The 20,475-nt window shown below is 62.5% G+C and overlaps 3 protein-coding genes across 3 annotated transcripts; all 3 read right to left on the bottom strand.

Moving 5' to 3' along the window:
* Nucleotides 1-300: 300 nt before the first annotated feature.
* On the bottom strand, nucleotides 301-1,575 carry BXZ73DRAFT_50084 (uncharacterized protein; the record flags this gene model as incomplete). Its single annotated transcript, XM_048020375.1, has 2 exons — nucleotides 301-781; nucleotides 1,070-1,575. 2 exons carry the CDS (start codon nucleotides 1,573-1,575, stop codon nucleotides 301-303), a joined length of 987 nt encoding a protein of 328 aa, XP_047875873.1.
* Nucleotides 1,576-5,575: 4,000 nt separating this feature from the next.
* On the bottom strand, nucleotides 5,576-7,919 carry BXZ73DRAFT_79022 (uncharacterized protein; the record flags this gene model as incomplete). The annotated part of the gene is made up of 3 exons (XM_048022992.1): nucleotides 5,576-6,486; nucleotides 6,534-7,563; nucleotides 7,698-7,919. The coding sequence occupies 3 exons, from the start codon at nucleotides 7,917-7,919 to the stop codon at nucleotides 5,576-5,578; spliced, it is 2,163 nt and encodes a 720-aa protein (XP_047875874.1).
* Nucleotides 7,920-19,051: 11,132 nt separating this feature from the next.
* On the bottom strand, nucleotides 19,052-20,355 carry BXZ73DRAFT_50052 (uncharacterized protein; the record flags this gene model as incomplete). Its single annotated transcript, XM_048020366.1, has 5 exons — nucleotides 19,052-19,312; nucleotides 19,412-19,576; nucleotides 19,633-19,812; nucleotides 19,870-19,991; nucleotides 20,043-20,355. The coding sequence occupies 5 exons, from the start codon at nucleotides 20,353-20,355 to the stop codon at nucleotides 19,052-19,054; spliced, it is 1,041 nt and encodes a 346-aa protein (XP_047875875.1).
* Between the last annotated feature and the right edge of the window lie 120 nt (nucleotides 20,356-20,475).

Consider the following 20,475-nt stretch of genomic DNA (forward strand, 5'->3'; position numbering starts at 1 on the left):
TTAGGTTCCAGCCCGTTACCACAGAGGTGAACGAAACATGGTGGATTTCCTGGGTTCAGGATCGGCGTGGGCACTGAGGTCGACGTAGCCGAAGGGGATCGCGCATACCTTGTCCATACAAAATCGCATGGTCGATGTCGGTAAATGTCGATATCTTCCTTGTATAATGGGGCATCGCAAAAAGCAGCGTTGTCGCTCCAACTTGAGACAAGATACATTTGCCAGTATCTGTATAGTAGTACAACAGCGAATGCGAAAGCAGTACGAGAGCAACAGTATTCGTACACACCGTGAAGTCGATCAATACAACGCCGTCCCGAACACCTCCCTCAGCTTCGGCCCAAAGTCGTAGTTCCTGCGCAGCACCGTCGTGCTCACCGCCCCTGGGCGCGCCCCCGGGTGCGTGTGCGGGTGCACGACCGCCGCCCTGGGCACAGCGGGCCCGTGCGTGATCGTGCAGTAGTTGCACCCGCACGTACACGCGTCCGCCCACTCCATGCTTTCGCGGACGTGGACGAGCTTCGCACCGTCGTTCCAGCCGAGCCGTTCCAGCTCTTCCGGGGAGAGCCGCTCCTGTCGGCAAAGCGCGGCGAACGCGGGCTCGCACCAGTGTGGGATGTCGTATGTGCGCGCGAGCTCGATGCGGTCGAGCGGGGCGGCAACATAGCGCGCGATCTCTTCGATCGCCGTGTCGCGCAGGGTATCGAAGAGCCACATCGTGGAGAGCTTGAGCACCGCGATCCAGTGCGCCTTGTCGTACGTGCGCGTCGGGCCATATTGGCTGCGGCGGAGAGTGAGCATGTAGCGCGTTGCTGTGTCTCCTCGATACAAGCCTGTCGCGAGATCGGACCACGATCGTCCTTGGATCATCAAGCAGAGCCACGAAACGGCGCCGCTCAATGTTCAAGGGATCGAATCTGGTCTGTGGATCGCCTCGAACGTGTACCACGATCCTCGCGATCACCACCAGTTCAACTCTCAAGAGTCGAGTCTCTGGCTCCATTCGTTCGTCCATCATCGAGCTTTTCATGTGCCTCGCACACTCATATCATAAAAATAAGGTACTCACGGGCGAAACAAGACCCTCAGCAGCGCACGGAACTCGTCCTCCGTCACGCCCTCCAGCCTGAGCGGGTTCGCGTCCGACTCGCCCTCATGCCCCTGTGGGTGGTCCGCCGGCGGGAGCTCCAATGTGTCCCCGAACGCCTTCGACTCATTTTCGAACGGCTTCCGCAGAACCTTGAACAGGACGCCGTCCACCTGCGCGGGTGAGACCTCCATCAGCGTGTCGGGTCCGAAGTGGAGATGGTGGAAGTGGCCACGGATGGGAGACCGCGGAGGACGAGGACAACGTGTGCACGTAGCAACGAAAGAGGTGTAGATACGCACAAGGAAAACGATGTCCTGGCTGTAGAACTCCTCGTCGCGTCGCGTGGCCAGACGCGGGGCCGGGGGGTCTGCGTCCCCCTTGGGCGACGACAACCGACTCTCATGCACGTCCGGAGAGCTCCGGCAAGAGCGCGAGCGTATCGTTGAGAGCGCACCGAACCGGTCAACGATGGCATCTGTGTTCATCGAGGCCTGCACAACAGGCGACACGAGGCCACCCTGTGGGTGTTCGTTTACGATCGGTCGCATTGAGACAGTGCGGGGCACGTACGGAGGGCCCGTCGCTCGAGCTTTCGGCGTCAGACATACGTTGTACTGTGCTGAAGAAAAGGGTGTAGAAGCAACAGGCACACTAGACTCGGAAAGCAGGGGTTAGAGGAGAAGATCATACTTAGCGCTGAAGCTCCCTCGTGCGGACCCTCGTGCGAGGCGGCTCGTCGGGCCGGGAGTAGCAGAACTCTCGCCGGGGGCTCTCGACATACTTACCGCAACTATCCGTCAGGAGCCTAGCTGAGAAGCTGACATTAGTCGTATACACTACCCACACTCTGAGTCATTTCAATTCTTAGATCGGCGGCTTCCGCGGCCACGCCGATTACCACCTGTGATGCATCTATAGCAGCGACAAACGAGATGGAGTACAAGGGCATTGCAAACTAGTAGTAAACAAGACGAATAAAATGCAACCGGGCGGGCAATAACGGCACCGCGAAGACATCAAGAGGTCAAAACGAAAGCAACAACGAAAGCAGAGGGACATAAATCGTGGAACGAAAACGGAAGCACGGCCTCACACTGGTGTAGACGACGAGCGCAAGGAACTTGAGCTCCACACATGGATCACACCTGCAAAAAGTCGATAGCGACGCCGCCCACCCGCTCTGCCGATCGAACAGGTACGGTATCTCATCCCAATGTGCCGGCCTGCGATGGGGAGCGCGCGCGACCCCTGGAGCATTCGAGCCGTGGGACCGCAAGGGGGCGGGGGGTTCCTTGTCGTCGGACCCGGGTGCATGTGAGAAGAACGTCGGGGGTACCGGCGTCGGGGCAGCAGTGGAGCCGGAGTCGGAGGAGGACTGGCCGCAACGGAAGGCAGGCTCGCGGTCCGTCATGTTGAGCCACGTCTTCGGCGTCGAGAGGTCATCTATTTATCGATGGACCGTCTCCGCCTTAAACAGATACGCGGCGTTGGGCCCCACGCTCAGCAGATTCGCGTAACGATGATGATGCCTGTCGACGCGGTCAGCGAACATGAAAAATCAGAGCGAGGGCGAAAACTTGGCTTCCCCAGCGCGCGTTCGGGGACTCCTTAGCCACAATTGGACGACGTCCACCCCGCGCCGTACGATGCTCCGCTTTTCCCTGACTGCCGAGTTGACGCACCCGTACCCGTACAATAACGGCATATCGTGTGCGAGTCCCCCTGAGGACTCCGTCAGCTCGAAAGAGTCGAAAAGAGTGATGGTCTCACAACAGGTGACCTTGCTATGGCATCCGACTACTCCGACGGCCACTTTTCCAGAGGACTGTAGTGGCAGCGTGGCCGGAAGGAAAGGTTAGTAGTAAACGCCAAGAAACGAAACGACGGACGACTCACGAGAGGGGTGAAACTCGTGGTGCAGCAGCAGCATACGGTAACGCCGCTATTGGCACAAGCTCTGCGCCCGCTTGTCGGGCAGCGGCGGAGAGATGTGTCGCGGGTACACTATCTGCTCGAGCTGGCTGCCCTGTGGCAAGGATGACGAGCGGCTGCTGCTGCGACTCCGGCTCGGATCCTGCTCGACGCGCCCCTCTGGTGGCCGTCGCGCCCGGAAGGCATCCCGGTGACAGTCATGTTGAACGAGACGTCCGTTGACGGAGCACAACCAATCTCGACGAAGGACGTGCTAGTGTCAGTCTGAATGCAAAGCGCCGTCAGGAGGAGTCCTGGCCCAACCACGAAAACGATGCCAGCGAGCACCAGCGGGAGTTCAGAGGAGGGGAGACGAGCGAAACAATCGCGGCAGTGACGGACGAGGGGCTGGGTGAGTGCATGAAACAGCAAGGGAGGACGTACGAGGGACGCGGGGTCCGCACTGTCTCCCATTGCGGGGGCTGCGCAGATGGCGGGGCCGAGGGAAATGAAAGAAGGCCGGGCCGCGGTGGCTACCTCCGAAAGAGAAGCCTCACGCCAGGACGCGTGTACAGCGATGCCGTACACGGAACAAGATCATATGTGTGGGGAGAGCGTTCGATGGAGATCGTGGCTGCAGAACGGAGAACAAGATGATATCTCCCCGGCGCGCATGAGGTCGATCCCACGACGCGGCCGCACAACTTGCGCACGCAGGCGTGCATGCAGGCTCTCGCGGGGTACCTGGCACATATAAGCGCGGGGACAGAGAAGGAACAAGGGGAGGGAAACTAGAGCGTACAGAACAAGGCCGCACCTGCGAGGGCATCTAACGTCCCTCTAGATCCGTGACCCCAATCCTGCCGAGACGGAATATGTACTGTTCGTCTACCATAGGGCTCGAGAACGTCAAACGAGGAAGACCAAAAACAGAACAAGGACGAGGGACGCACTCTGGACATCCAGGGCGAGGCCGAGGTTGCGGTGCCTATCGCGGGTCATGGTGGTGCTGTAAATACCGCCAAGCGCATGGACAGACAAGACGGGGTGTGAGAAAAAATGCTGAGACGCACCGACATGGCGCACCTTACGGAGAACTTTGCCTGCCCATGCAGTAAGCGCGCCGCTCGTCCACTGTCTCGTGCGTGATGGAGTGCGGTAGGGTTGGCATTAATGAGAGGACGTGCGAGTTGTGAACCTTGGAGCCAAAGAGCGTAAAAGCAAGACCACGGTAGAGCTGAATGGACACCGGTGAGGATGCAGCGGCCAGTACGTTTGTTCTATGGGAAACTGGACGGGCCTGGCCGGTGGACGAGCGTCGTCGAGCATGAAGCTTAGTCGAAAATTATGTGCAGCTGAGCGCGAAACGGGCTCGCTGGTTCAGCGGGCGACACCCCCGGTCGCGGGACGAGCGCCCACTGCGGTACGGCACTGGGCCGCGCGGAACCTCCACGCCGACGAGACCATCATTTGGCTTGCCAGCTTGTGCAAGCCAAGTCCAGCACATGCGTCCCGCCGCGGCGTCGCACCAGCGGCACCGCGGAGCCCTTCGCCAAGAAGGCCGCCGTACACTTTTTGTCGTCGACAACGAATCGCCCCGCGCGTCGTCATCGCGTCCGCCTCGGGTCCCGAGACTCACTAGTAACAATCTAGTAGTGGCCTCGTGCCCGCAGCGCTAGCGGGCACCGCCGTCGGCGTCGTCGGCGGGGGTGAACGAACCCGCCTCAGCTCCCGCGACCGCGACCGCGACGGTGGGCAAGTGGACGTCGGCGTGGGCGAAGAGCCGGGCCAGACAGGCGGCGTCGTGGGCGTCGGCAAACGTTGGCGTAGACCGTCGTGGCGGCTCAGACCGACTCGCGTCTTGGTCGTTCCGCGGCGGCGATGCCAGTCAGCAGGTTGCGCGTACGGGCAAGTACGGTGACGAATGCACACGCACTAAGAGGAGATACACGCAAGCACCGATGTTCGTTTTAATGCTACGACGGACGACGGACTGGGACGGGAACTAAGCAGACGAGCGTACACCCCTTTAGCAGACGAGCGGGAATCACGTTACCATGATGTGCGAGTGAGAGCGAGATGGAAATGAGGATGAGGATGGATGAGGATAAATGAGAGATGAGTACTTGAGTACGAATGAGCGAGCGAGGTTGGAAGGGCGAAACGCGGGTGAACGACAGAACGCTCGAGCGGGAGATTAAGAGTCCGGGGAGCAGTCCGGGGAGACGCGAGGATGCACGATAAGTAAAAGCACACGAGAGTCCGACGGGGAGCAGGCGAACGCGAGCGCCGCGCCGCGGTATATAACACTGGGCAAGTTCGGAGCATTAAAACTACAAGGCAGCTGTATGGTATGATCGAAGGCGGTGATATACGCTACTTATATACTTGTAAATCAACTTACGCGACGAGAGGCGAGGGAGGAGGAGAGCACGAGAGGAAGGAGGTAGGGGCAAACGTAGCTTGGTGCAGAAGGGTCCGGACAGCGAGCAAGGCACGGAAGTCCAAGTAAGTCCATGAGGTCGTCGACGACGACGGCGACGAAGACGAACAAAGACACGACGCGTCAAGCCCTCATTCCAAGGGCAGTGGCGAGCCGTACTTGACCATTCCCACTGGACTGTCCCGCAGCACCGCCAACTCCAGGGGATCCGGGCCCACGCCGTCCATCACCAGGTGATGTGGGGGGTACGCTCCCGCGTCCGCCATAATCTGCGGATGTGCCAGGTGAGCCTGCAGCGGATGCATGGCCGACGGGAGACCCGGCATATGACCGTGGAGATGCGATGGGCGAGGGTGTGAAGGATGGCGACCGCGCGGCCCATCCGTGCCCGGGCCCGGGAAGTACGTGCTGCCCGCCTGCGCCATATGCGGGCTGTCCGAGAGCGGCACCCCGTACGACTCCGCCGCCGCGAGCTGCTGCATCATATACGCCTCCTCCGAATTCCGTCGCCGCTGCTCCCGCTCCGTCTCGGAACGCTGCTGGTCCTGCAGACGCTGTCGGAGCTGCTCCTGCTGCTGACGGTGGAGCTCGAGAGAATAGTGATGATGCGCCACCTGCGACGGCGGGTGCACGCTCTGCGGGCGGAGGGGGGCTGCGGGAGGGGCGGTCGACGAGTGCGAGTTGTGCGGCGGAAGTGACGAGTCCGGATGATGTTGTGGGCCGCGAGAGGCCGCGTGCTGACGGGCCTGAGCGAGCTGCTGATGCTGCTGCTGCGTCTGGGAGCGGTACAAGTGCTCGAGCTGCTGCTGCATCTGGAGGTGGGTCGTTGCAGAGTTCCATGACAGAGAGCCGTCGAGATTGGGGCCGAGAGTCGGACCCGTAGTCGTACTCGGCCCCGGGCCCGCTGCTAACTGGGCGGCCAGCATCTCCGCCGAGCCGTTCTGCGCGTTCCCGTGGGCCATCGTCGTCGTCGGATCCAGAGAAAGGTCGTTTGCGAGGGTTGAGCCCGGACGATGACCCATATGGGTCGGGGCGTACGACGCTGTTGTGGGTGCGTGGAAGGAAAATGGGGAGTCTCCGTTGGGTGACGTCGGCTCGTCTCCTCGCGCATCCTCGACGCTGCCTCCATAGCCGCTGCGAGGCGCCGTATGGGCTCGAGCCCACCGCCGAGGCGTCCTGGATGTCCGACGGCAAACCGTAGGGATAGCTCTGACCCCCGAGGGCCCAAACCTGGTACTCCTGCAGCGTATGCGCCTGAGCCAGCAGAGCCTGGTGGGTAGTAGTATGAGGCGGGGGCAGTGCCTGGACGTGTAGCGGTTGACGGTCGGCGTCCGTGATAGGGCCCTGATGGTGTTGGTAGGGGTAATAGGATGAGTGTGTGAGTGGCTGCTGGGGCTGTGATCCGGGGGCGAGCGGCGGTGGGGGAGGGAGCCGCCGCGGGAGGGGGAGGGAGGGATGAGGCGACGACGGCAGAGAGGGGCGGGAGGGATCGAGCGGGGTCTGCTGGAGGGCCGCTGCTAGATCCTGGGCGTGGGGCGGATGGGAGATCGGGGAGACTGAAGTTGAATTGGGTGGCGGAGGGGACGAGAAAGGACTGGCCCGAGTGGTGCCCGAGCTGGTGCTGGTAGCCAGCGGTGGAGGGAGGTGACGGGGCGGCATTGATTGAGGCACGAAAGGACTGGCCGGGGTCACGAAAGGAATGACTGTTGGGCGGCCGAGCGGCAGCGGGGGCGCGGTCGACATCGGCGGACTGCATGAGCCAGGGCGAACTTCCAGGGTGGTGAAAGAGCGCGTTCGCACCCTCGTAGCCCGTGCTCGTACCCGGGCGCTGGGCGATGGGCAGCCCGTGCGCGCCCTCCTCCTGCTTGACGGCCATGGCGGGGACGGCGCCGGTGAGAGAGCCTGGGGAGCCAGAGGAGAGCTGGGGACGCTTGTTGCGGGCGGGGCCACCCTTGGCGGCGGCGGTCATGTTGGCGTGGAGGGAGGTGAGCTCCTGCATCATGCGCTCGTTCTGCTCCTGCTTGTCGCGTGGACGGTCTGGGCGTGCTGGCGGAGGTTGTCGAGGCGGGAGAACTGCTTGGAGCAGTGGCAGGTGAAGGGACGCTCGCCGGTGTGCTTTCTGTGGGCGGCGAGGGTTGGGGTGAGCGGGAGGGCGTGGGCGGGGGATGGGCGAGGGTGGGGGGCGCATAGAGGGGCGGGGAACGGGGAAACGAACCTGATGTGCCGCGCAAGGTGCTCGCTGCGGGAGAAGACCATCCTGCACTCGCCGTAGCCTCTGCATTGGAAGGTCTTTGCAGGGGCGGGGCGATAGCGGGGCTTGACGACGCCAGAGGCCTGTGCGGCGGCGACGCGGGGGTCGTGTGGGGAGTCGAAGGGGTGGGAGGCGACGACGGCGGCCATCGGGTCGGGGCTGTGGGCGGGAGAGGCGTCGAGGGGGGGAGGGGATGGCGGGGGCGGGGACTTTTCGCAGTCCATGGCCGGGGCGAAGCGGCGAGCTCCCAACCTAAAAGGTGCCTGAAATCTCAATTAAGGCACTTTCCCGGCGGAGTTCGAATCTGCCCGTCCGCCAGTCCCGCCCGGCCGGGACAGGCACTCTGGCCGGTCCCGCATGCTTGTCCGCTTGTCCGCCGTTTTGACGTCAAAACATATCAGAACATACCCTCCTCCCTGCTCCACCGCCAGATCGCCCACCAGACGCCTGATCCCGCACCCCGGCCCCGCCTGCCCGCCCCCGCCCCCGGGCACTGGGACTCCGGCCACCCGCGAGCGTCGACATCGCGATCTGCGCCTGTCCTCCCTGCCCAGCGCGTGGCCGCGGGAGCCCGCGCCGGGCGGGGAGCCTGCTCCGAGAGCGTTCTCGCCCCTTGGTGGCTGTGTCCGGCGGCAAGGGCCAATGAGCGACGCTGCACGTGGCCAGACGATCCCGGCCGTCGGCCATCCCGGCCTCTGCTCGCTGGGCAGGCTCCCGTTCCGAGTCGCACCCAACGCGAGAGACGGCTGGCAGATGAGACAAGGGCGAGGGAGGCTCGCTCGCCAGCGCCCGTCTTCTTCGCGTGGGCTTGCCCCGCGCCGCGCTCGCTGCGCACCCATGATCAGGCCGCTGTCAGCTGCGAGTGCTGCGAGTGAGAGCGGCGAATGCTTTTCGAGCGCCGCCGAGCCTGGCCCATCAGCCTCTCGTCCGTCGAAACTCTGCTCACCAGACGCTTCGCGCGCTCGAACGGCCGGTCTGGCAGCGATAGACAGCGATGGACTGGCTGAGACGAGATGGGAGACGTTCCGGACGCGCGTCGAAATGGCGCGCAGCCGCGCGATCAGCCGTCGGCTGATCTCCGGCGCGCGCGGGCTCGCGTGCGGGTGCATTGGCTGCTTTGTCGCCCGAGAGGCAATCCGTCCTTTCGTCCTTTCGCCCACCGTTTGAACTCACGAGACGAGTGGTGATGATGAGTAGGAGAACGCGGAGGGCTGGGGCCTCGCCGGACGGTACACACCAGACGGCCGGCGCGCCATCTGGGCGAGACGTCGGCAGTCGGAGGCGCGCCTGCGATGCATGTTCTGGCCGCCTCCGCGCGGGGATAGCTCGCTTCTTGGATGACGCCTCCAAATCTGTCTCCCGGCGATATCGCCGCGGCGGGCTTCATCGTCCGCCCTCTGTCCCAAGGCGAGCTGGAACCTGCAATCGACTTTCGACTTCGCCAGCGTGCGCAGTGCGAGTTCATAAGCGATTCTGCACCCGCACACAGGTACACCGGCGCAAGGCACGTCCTCGCACCGCAAATCGCTGCCCCGCGGCCGTCGAGCGCGAGCGAGTCTGTCGTCGGGGCCTGGCCCTGATCGGCGCGCGTGCCCCCAGCCTTCGCGGGTGCGCTCCTCTGTGCTACTTACCGCCTTTGCTCTGCGCTCCCTCCCATGGGACAGAAGGTCAATGGGCAGAGGAAATGACCGGCTGTCCGTGATTCTCGGCGCGCCTCAGCCCAGGCCCGCCCATGCCCTGTCCTGTCCACATTGTATGTACATTGCTGTACGCGTTCAGTGCTTAGACCGCTCCCGCGCACCGATCTGCCCAGCCCACGTCTATCGGTCCAGGTATGTACTCTCATCGTCGACGCCTTACGCCCGCGGCGGCCACGTTGACAGTTGAAGATCCGGGCCGCCGTGTTCGTCGCTTCGTCGAATTGTGCCCTTGTCCATGTCCGGACGTCGTCCATTCCCCGTGCAAGCTCAATCACCGGGATCCTTGCCACCGGCGTCGTGTTCGTACGTGAGCGTGGAGGCACATCTGTACTGGAGAGTTCGCGCGGCGAGGTCGTTGACACTCGACAGACCGAGAGCGCGGGCCTGCGTCCTTCTCGCTCGCGCTCGACCGTGTGGGCGTGTGTACGCTTGTGTAATGCGCAGTCAGGTGCTCCAGAGCGCAACTTAGAAGGCGACACAGGGGCTGAGCGCGTGAACGGATCGGTGGCCGACGCTGCTTCGCGCAGAGGAGCCACTGAGTGCAACGCTCCTCCTCGTTCGCGCGGAGGGTGAGGCGGGATTGCTTGCTCACCACTGCGCAACTGCGAGAGCCCACCCTGCAGGACGGGCCGGGTGAGCCCGATCCCGGCGGCAGAGCCAGGCACGGACCTCCCCGATCGGGAGGACGAGCGCGTGGCCGCGGCGCCACGTCACGATCCCGGGCATTCCCGAGCCGCCTTGATCTGCGTTCGGCTCTCGCTTTGTGCCCGACTTGCGACGGAGGACGGGCGAAAGCACAGGCGCAAACACCGCACCCTCAGCACACTGCGCACCCTCAAGGCCACAGGGAAAGCTGGAATCGCTCGCATCGGTGCGCGCGCCGGACGTCAAAGTCCGCTCAGGGTCGTCCTCCCTAGCTGCGCGCAGCAGATGATCTCTCCTGCACCTTGCAGTGCTCCGACTGGCAGTCCAGGCGCACGGTGGACGAGCTGAAACGACCCCGCTCTCTGCGTTCTGTTCGCCGTTGGATCAGAATCCGCCTCCAAGTTCCACCGAACCTTCCTCCACCCCCCCCTCTAAATCGTTCATCCGCTCCGTACGCGACCGAGATCCATGCCCACGATACCCTGCAACGTCAACCGTTTTCGCGACGTGCGCATGGACTCCAAACGTCGACTTCGCCCACATGGATCCGGAAGAAAGCATACAAACTCTGCGTCCGCCTCGGTCGCCTAGCGCCCGATCGCCGTCACCGTACTGACCGTCGCTCGACACCGTCGTCGCCCCGTGCGCCGCATACCAGCTCGCTCTCCTCCTCCTCGCCCGCCCGCTCAATGTCCTCGCAGACCAGCGCGTCCCCGCGCCATGCACACCGCTCGCGCCACGCGCCCACGCGAACAGAACGCTTCCCGCGTCTTTTCCCAGGCACGGGCCTCTCACACCCTAAGGCTCTGATCGTGCCTCTCCCGCCCTTCCATCTCCCAGCCCGCCTTCGCGGGCCTCCGGTCAATCTGTCAGCCCGCCCCCCCGGCCCCCGATCAGCCTTGCCTTGGGGAAGCGCATGGCGGCGAGACGAGGGAGGGGAGGAGTGTGGAGCGGGAGCAGTCGGCGACTCGCTAGCACCACTGGCGGCGCAAGCGAGGCGCGGGGGTCCCCGACGCGCGCAGGTCGGGTGGTTCACTGTCGCGCTGGGGCTACTCAACGTCCGTCCGTGCGTTCGTCCGCCCCGCGAACGTTTGGATGCCGACGCGCCCGGCGACCAGGTCTATTCAATTTCCGGCGGAAAGGAAAGGGAAAGACGATGGGCGAGTGCACGCAAGGGGCAGGGCGTACGTACTCAGGCCCAGGGGCGCGGCCGTGCTGGCAGGACAGGCAGGGCGCCGTGCAGCGCGCGACTCGACAGGGCAGGGCTCCGGACCTTGGTTGTCCACGAAGGTTCATAAGCACGGCGTTGAGTGTCTGAGTTCCCGTACGCCTCTGCTCGCCTCGCCCTCGAAATGCTGCTCGTCGTCCGCAAGTTCGTGCGTCTAGGTTCAAGCGCTCGGTGATGTCGGGCGAGTAGACGCCAGAAAGGGGGCGGGTAACGTCGGGCTGTCGGCGACGAGGGTGGAGAGGGCGGGGCGTCGAATGGTAGCGGTGGGGTGCGGGATGGTTTGCTGTGGAATAAGGCCGCGGTTTGAAGGGGATGGGTCACACAGGTATGTCGCAACGTCGTCGTAGGCTGTTGAGCTCGCTTCATCCCCAATACATACCCCCTCGTCGAGGCCCCGTTGAACACCTCCACTCGTCTGTCATCCACCCCCACTTCTGTCCGGAACCGTCCAACAATGTATAGGACCACGTCGAGGGTACGTTCCTGGTCGTCGCCGGCTGGGAATGCTCGTCAACGTCGTCGACATCGAAGGCCAAGTCTCAACACGGAAACTATCACCTCCAGCCCCCACACCCATCCCTCCCGCTTCACTCGCCCCCGCCCCCTTCTCACATCCCCAGCGCCGCGCCCGCATCCCGCCCACGTCATCAACATCCTCTGTCCTCGCCTCGCCCTCGCCTGCCCCTGCCCCCCAGACCCTCCCATCGATGGGCACGCAGACAATCGCGCAGCGGCGGCAGCCGCCCCAGAGCCCCCCTTCCCCGTCCCCTTCGTCCTCCTTCCACTCCAACGCCTACTCCCCGTGCTCCCGTCGGCTGCTCGCAACGCAGAGGACTGCGCGCGCGGCCAGGGACGGACAGGTACGCCCAGTTAACCACGGCTCCACCGCTCCCGGCGGCATCGCTTCGACGCCGCCCGGCGCACCCCTCTCTTCCCCGTCGCACCCCCCCTGCCCGTTCAACTTCTGCAAGTGGGGGCATTCGCCGCCGCCGCTCCCCTTCGTATGCTCGACGTGCTCTTCGCCGCCAGGTCGAGGTTGGCCCCTTCGAGTTTCTCGACTTCCCCGACCTCGATCACGCGGCCCTGTCCGGTGCGCTGATGCGCGCGCAATGGGGCCCCCGGCTGCCGCCCCGTTCCTCGCCCTGGCCCTGGCCGCTCTCGGGCCCGCAATCTCCATGCTGTCCGCGCGCAAACGAAGGACGAAGGCGGGGAAGAGCTCAGGAAGGCAGTAGGGTGGGGGCGGGCTCCACCCGCCCTGGGATGGGGGCGCTTCGACGTGTTCGCCCAGGTGGAGAGGAAGGCCCGCGTGGGGGGGCCCCGGGCGAGGGAAGTCGTTGAACTTCGAGCGTCCGCGCGGTTCGAGGGCGCGGGTGTGAGAGGCCAGCGCGGCGATCGAGAGCGTCGTTTGTGCGCGGCACCGTGGAGGTCTGGAGGCGGGCTAGCCGCCGCTGCGACGACGGCTGCGAGCCTCTTCGCGTCATGAGCCCGGCGTGACGGGCGGGCCCGCACGCCTGCTCGCTCTGCGACATCTTCGTAGCCGTCCGTCAATGTTCTCGAACGCCCTTCTAGCCCAACGGGAGGCCGCGTGCGCTCCGGATAATGGCATGCCGTTCTTGCGCTTCGAATGTTTTATCTCCGCAGAGATGCAGCGCAGGTGAGACCTTCGCCGTCCGCCGACGACGCGCGCGTGCTCGCAGGCGGATGTTCGTTTTGCACCCGGGGGCGCGATGGGCGATCGGCAGTTGTTCAAGCTTGCAAGGGTGGCCCGGGTCCGTGTCGGGGGTGGTTCGCGCACCCGCCCGTGCCGCCAGATGCGTGCTCGGTCCGCATCATGCGTGTCGTGATGCTCTTCTTTGCCCATGCGCGCGTCCGCCTTGTGTGTCATCGCCCGAAGTGAGAGTCGCGCGCGCCCACTTCCGAGCCGCACTCGGGCGACGGACCGCAAGTGCGTCCGAGAGACCGCCCCGCGATCAGCTGATACCGTGTGTCGAGGCCAAGTCGATGTGTTCTTCCCCGGTGCGGCAAGGGAGGTGCGCTCGAGTCGTCGCCACTGGCCAGGACGTTTTTCGTTATCGACGTCGACGGGCCGGCCGCTTGCGCTCGACAACCAACCGAGCCAGGTCGCGCTTCGCCGAGACGGGAGGCGGTCGGGGAGTACGCGGACTCGGCCGCACCGTGCTGGCGTGCCGTCGAGTAGCGCAGGGTGGTTTCCGCCCGAACTGCTCGGTTCAGCCGGCCGAGCGATCGCGCGGGGCTACGTTGTCCCCGACGGACTGCGGTGTCGACGCTCGAGTTCGTCGGGCGCGATCGTTTACCCGCAGGCGGCGGTTCTGCGCCTCACAAGGTCTCGGAGTCAGACCACCTCCAAGCCTATAGGGATGGTGAACGCGCCGTGATACGCATGGACGGACGGACGGTGCGTGGGACGGTGACGTATGGGGGCCGCGCCTCGTTATGAAAGGCACCAGAGAGCCGGGACGGGGGGATGGGGTTGAGGACTTTCGCTATCGCTTGAGGCCAGCTGGCCGCCGGCACATGTGAGGACGTACGTAGGGGCGGTTTGGCGTCGAGATCCGGGTGGAGCAAAGACGCACCTTCTGGTGAGAGACGGACATTGCTCGCCTTCCCCGCCAGGGACGGCGGGTGACGAAGCTCGGGTTTGGTGACGTCCTGGCGCAAGCGCAGAACGCCGGAGAAGCTGAGCCTGAGCTTGGGATTTCCTCGCGTCTGCCAAGGGCGAGTACTCCCGGCCCGCACGATAGTGTCCGTGCAGCCCCGGACGGTCAGTCTGCAGCAGGCTGCAGCACAAGGCGCGGTCCGGCGGCGCGGGCGCGGTCCGTGCAAAAAGCGTGGCTCGGTCAGTGTTCTCAAACTAGTGGCTGCGCGAAAACAAGCGCAAGTGCACTTACCACGTCCGTGTGTGTTCTGATGGGCGGCCTCCGATTCCCGCTGACCTCACAAGCATGAATCCTGGGAGCGCCGTGTTCTATTCGACGCTTCGTCACCCCACGCGACACTGGAGCCCTGGCGGACGCATCACCCAAGGGCCTGATGCAGAACAAACGCAGACGGGGGTCAATGATTTGAACAAGACGTGACGCACCGAAACTTCATCGACGTGCCCGCGAGCGAGAGACCCTGATTGCTCAACCTGCGCTCACGTACGGGAGGCGGGTCCTGAGGCCTGAGCGCAGGCGAGCGCAGCGGGCCAGGAACAGGTGCGGAGCCGAACGTGTGCGGAGGCGCGTTTTGCTCGAAGCGGCACCGCCGGGGACCCTGCACAGCGCACGCTCGCACTCGGCGCACAAGTCCGCCCAGGCACGCACCCCGCCCGCGCCCGCGAGCTCGCGGGTAGCAACTTGTGCTGTGAACGGCGGCCTGGTTGTGAGCGATGCGTGCAGCGGTGCGGCGTCTTTGACGCACAGCACGCGATGGCCACGCACCTGGCCGGGATCGACACACTGGCTGGCGGAGGCGGCGGAGGCGTCAAACGTTAACCCCGCGGGGGAGCGTGCGCACTGCGGGTGGGGAACGCGTCATCTCTCATCCCCGCCCGCCCGCGAAGCTGCCGGCGGGAAGAGAGCCGGAGGGGAGTGGGAGCGGGCGAGAGGGACGAGCGAAAGCGGCAAGTGGGCAGAACGGGACCCACGCCCGGGCGCTCGCTTGCGTCACTCCCTCGGATCTCGGCTCGCACCGACGTCGTCTGCGCGCGGTGGACTCGACGGCGCCCGACGCGCTCCCCTTCGCGAATCGCGAGGCCCTGCAGCGAGCTCCACCGCGCGCGCAGACAGCGCGCGTTGCACCCGCGGCGGACGCTGCTCGCCGTGCCCCAAACGCCACGCTCAGGGCTCGCGCAGGCAGTTGCTCCACTCTCAGGCCCCGGCACCGTCCGGGCGAGTGATTGTGCTCGCAGAGCATGTCGCGTTTGTATCACGCCTCGCGTCCTTCTCGCGCGAGCCACCCTGCGGGGAGCGCGGCTAAGAGCGAGCACGGCCTCCTCCTCGGCGATTATCACTAGCGCGCCGCCCTGGATGGCCGAGTTCCTGACATGGACAGTCGGCCACACACACATCGGCGCATCAGCAGTGATCATCTCTCCGACTGAGTACGTCCTTTGTTCGCGATCGAGGGTATGTTCTCTGTTAGAAGTCGGCGGCTCGGTCGAGGTCGGACGAGGGTAAAGGCAATCGATACGACGCGGTTGGTCCCTATGGGCACCGGGAGGCGAGTACAGACGGACGCGGGGGAGAACGAGGTGGTGGTGAAGGGCAAACGCGTGAGGCGAGTGCGGGACGAGGGACGATGGCTATCTACACGATGACTAAGCACAAGTAAGGTACGACCGAGCTTGCCATACACGTGAGCAGATTCCAACATTCTCTCCTGAGAGAAACTTGGCAGGATTGAGGACGTCTGGGATGACTGAACACATACATGAGTATGGCAAGTTGAGCGCATCATGCATCGTACATCAGCCCTTCTGGATCGCGCATCAAGGCAGTACGCCGGCGTTCTTCGTCGATGACAGCGCGAAGGGTTCTCCAGATGTGTTCCGTGCCTAGCGAGCATCAGCGAATGAGCAACACCTACAAACCAAGCAGATGCATGGACGCATTGCTGATCTGTCCATCATTGCCTGTACAGTGAGAACGTCGACAAGCGCGATGTGCGCATGCACTCTTGCTTAATCGCACGGCTTCGAATGGCTCGGTGTTGATGCCAAAACCATACCAGGACAGCACGACATCTCGACTGACATACGACCTCCGCATGAGAGCGATCAAAGAGCGCGCGAACCACCCCAATCGATAACACAGGGCGCATGTCCGCATCGTCTGAAACCGACATATGGCCGAGCATGAGAACGAACGAAGCATCGCATCGATGTAGCGTGAACACGGCAGATACTGACGCACCCCGACTCGAGGTCCAAGGATCCGACAGCCATCGCATGCATGGCATTTTGTATGATGATGGCTGGAAAGCGGGAAGATTGCCGCTCCGGCCAATCCTACTCTGATGTCTTGCGCACGTCGCGGCTGTGATAGACAGAGGTTATGGGACAGTACGCGCTACGGCCGGCATGGTCACTGACCGGAACGTGCGAGGGCACGGTGACGGCGTAAGACAGCCCGAAAGCGCTTCTGGCTGGGCTCTCTGTGATGTCGGATCAGTATGGCCCCGGAGCACAAGAGCGCCATCGTCCATACACGACAAAAAGATCGACAATCGACAACGTACATTGGTATACGAACGACACAGAAACGACCTTCATCCCATTGTGAGAACCGTTGGGCTAGCGTTGGGCTATGGCGACCCTTCCGCTGCAACGGGCGCGACGTTGTCGACGTTGTTCTCGATCTGCGGCAGTACATACAGCGCTGCCGTCTGCGTGTTCGGGTAGTGCGGCGCTGTAAAAATCAAAGGCGGCGTAAGCTCCATTGTCCGTAGCTAGTCGCTCCGAAGAGCAGACTCAAACGATCGGGAAGAAGGCACTCACTGCGCTGCACCCGCGTCTGCACGCCCTCGCTCCCCGGGTCCGGCGCGGTCCGCACGAACTGTTGCACGTCCCCGGCTTCCTTGAGTGTCCCGTCCGGCATGTGTGCGAGGACGTGCTCCTACACCCACGTGAGCTCGCGCACCGCGCCCCCGTCTAGGTACTACGCCTACCTGCGTCGCGGGAGGCACTTGTTCAACGCGAGGAACAGCGGATGGAGCCTCAAGGCCCCACTTCTCCTTTCGTCCAAATACATCGCGCGGCGTCCGTTGTCGGATGCGGCGGGGCCAACGTGACATCTGGAGGTGCGTCCCGTGCCGCTACATCTCCATTCTCGTTCTCGTTCTCGTTGTCGTCGATGTTGATCTCATCCGGTTTCGTCTTTTCCGTGTTCTTCTCCAAGGAGGCTCTACCGCTCCCGTGTCCATGTGGAAGCCTGTCCAAGCATGACTACAGCCTCGAAACGAGGGGCCTATCATCAGCGGCGCGCCGAACGCGCCCTTTTTGATGTCGTTGCGGAAGCACGGTTTCCGGCGGAGGAGACCGCCTGTGTCGCCGCGGTGCTCGGTTCCCTGCAGCCAGTGAGAGGAAGACTTTGAGCGAGGTGAGCCGTCGGGAGCGATAGTATGCCCGAGGGTTGACAAAAGTACGGGCGAGAGGTAGAGAGGCGGGCGACGTACGAGGGAGAGGGAGAGGATGTTGAACTAGCGGACGTGATACAAGCTCCGCATCGAGCCGTGAATGTATGGGATGCCTTCCGTACCCTGCAAAAATGCATAGAGCAGACGATGAGGACGTGTGGCATACACGTTCCGGCGAGGACGTGCGCACCTTGGTGAAAGTTCCCGACTTCCTTGCAATGCGCACCCCAATTATTTGAACGCAGCCCGCGTGCCCGAGGAAGCAGATGTTCGGCGCGAGCCATCCACTATGGTACCTTCGACACACCTCCATTGAGAGAAATTTGCATAAGACTCACAGCCCGCAGGAATAGTTCTACGCATCATGGTTCCCTCCAATGACCACAGTCAAAATCGGCACAGCCGTCTCCCCGGTATAATACCTGCCCACCGCCTCAGCACCTAGCCTGCACGACAGAAAGAGCGCGTACGCACCTAGTATCTAGCGAACCCACCGAGCTGTCTGTGCTTGTCCGGGACGGCCACGCCCTGCAAGCCGCCGCAGACGATGAGGAGGCCGACCTTGTACCTCCTTGTACCCGCTTTCCTGCTCGCAGAGCGCAGTGATCCGGGCGTAGATAGCATTGAGCTCTATGTGGAAACAGCCCTCGATTGCGATCTGGAGGACGGAAGACGGGGAGCTCGTGATGAGCCTTCATCGCGTTCAGCGCCGGGTGGTATATGCGTTCAGATTGGGACCGCCGCCATAGAGGGCGGGCGTGCGAGTGAGGCGGACAGAGAAAGAGATCGAGGCACGCGTTGAGGTGAGCGGCTCGCGCAAGCTAGACCTTTATGGGCGTTTATAGTATTGTCCGCGCTCGTCCGCCGCGGGCTGGCCTGCCACTAGATCTTATGTACATGCATATAAAAAAGACGTACTTATGCGCCGCGACCCCTCTTGATTTCGCCCTCATGCATTGCTGCTCCTCCGGGATTACGACACAGGCCCGAGTGCCAGGGGGACAAGAATCGCTGGAATATAGCACCAGGGCGGATGGAGAGAGCGCACTTCTCGTCGTAGGTCCAAGGCACGATCAGGGAGAACTTGGAGATCACAGCGGTGACTGGTTGACTAGCTAGCATTTGCACTCCTTTTCGAACGTCCTTTACGCCCCCATAATGTCCTGTTAAGTCACTCCGACTTGCACAAGGCTATGAGCCTTACCTGCTGCCGAAGTGAACAGTAGACTGGTTTTACTCGCATGCCCCAGGTCTTCACAGACGCATTCCCACGCTCATTCTACTAGAACCCCAGGATTTCGCCACCCATTAGTACTTGTGGGTACGGCCGCGATGGAAAGAACGCTCCAATGTCGTTGTGCACCTGTATTACGCTGGACCCGATAAGTCATGTATTGTATGATTAAACAGAGGGGAAGCGACTCAGAGAATAGAGCGGCGAGGTGTGCCAGATGAACGACTCGAGCGGTAAGATATGGACAGACGAGAGAGCAACGGGACGTGGAGACAACGGGGGGCGGGCGGGAAGAGACAATGGCGGCTAAAGGCGGGGACTCGACGAAACGTAACGCGTGCATGGAAATACGAACTGCAGAAACGGGTGTGGTGGAGACGTAAGACATTCAATCGTGCATACGTATGCGCCTTACATGGGATCGACGAGACTGTACAGTTCTTCAAAGAGCATATCCGCCGAACTGCCGTCCTGTGCAAGACCACGATGCAACGCCGAGTCCTCGAGAGTCTCGGCCGCACCCGCCAGGTGCGCGACTTTGCAACAAGTTGCGTGGAGTGCAAGGAAGTCCGGATGAGGCAAGTCCATGCTGCCCTCCTTAGGAGGCAGGATCCCTGGAATCCCGAGATCGTCGCGAACTTTGAACGTTATTTGAGCGGGCCACCCATTCCCCTCTCGAAGTTCTGGTGGATACGTTTTCACATTGTAGGTGTTAGGCTATCCGCGGGCGTTAGCATGTGACAGTATGTTGAGTACATCATAACGACAGACCTCGCCAGTGCTCTCAAACCAAAGGCATAAGCGGTCCATCAGCATATGAGCCTCTCCAGAGAGGGTCAAGGCATTGCTCAGCCGGTGACATTTGTGCCCGTTCAATTCACTCCACGCGTCAGGATAACCAAAGCGTTCCAAGATCGACGAGAAGCCTGTCGCCAACTCGCGCCGGAAGGAAAGTCAGTGTTTGTCTCAGACAGGGAAATGCCATGTCGCACCTTCGCCTCTGGATTAGCGAAAGGCGTCAATTTATTGACGGGTTCAGGTATAATATGTGTACAATGCGTGGGGGCAAGCCGACTCGCAGCGCCTAACGGAAATTTGCTCGGGTACTTGCACCACATCCCGAGATCAAATTTCCCGGTCAGTATGCACTGAAACCCGTCACGGAAGAGTGCCTTGAGCGCATGGTGAGTAATGCGGTCTACACACGTTGATCAATGCAAGACACGCACAAGTCGTTTTGCTTCCGAGTGATTTTGCAGGGTGGTGACGAGATGGGGTGTGATCTCTTCCGCAAGGCTATCTAACGAGGGGCGAGATGACATCCTAGGTGTGAGGTCAGCGGCGGATTTGACTGGAAGAGTAATCGATAAGCAGCTGTATATCAAGGCAAGAAGAAGCTCACAACGCCGAACACAGTGGATGTAGTAGAACTGCCCAAGCTCCACAAGTCGCTCAAACGATCCTAGGCAGCTCTCGATCTCAGTTGAAAGACAAATACGCGCCGTCTCGTTGACAGGTTCGATGAGGAAGCCGCCAAGAACGCCAATGTAGCGTCGCTGTTTTGAAATGTCCTGAGGGTTTAAACCTTCTCTCTCGATCGCCGTCTGTTCAGCCGGGAGGATGTAGTGGATATATGCACTGCGAGATTGTGGAGGCATATTGGACACCGAGTCGTCGTCTTGACGGGGCAAACGGAGGAAAACTAGCTCGGACATGATGGGGGGAGGGAAAGCGAGGGAGAGCCCCTATGACTGATCAAACGGCGTGCTGGGCCCCAGGCACTGCTTCGACTCAGCGCTTGAAAACATCTCAGTCGCTTCAGAGCGTACCATCCC

The sequence above is a fragment of the Epithele typhae genome, assembly GCF_022376455.1.
Source record: "Epithele typhae strain CBS 203.58 chromosome Unknown BXZ73scaffold_39, whole genome shotgun sequence".
Lineage (NCBI taxonomy): Eukaryota > Fungi > Basidiomycota > Agaricomycetes > Polyporales > Epitheliaceae > Epithele > Epithele typhae.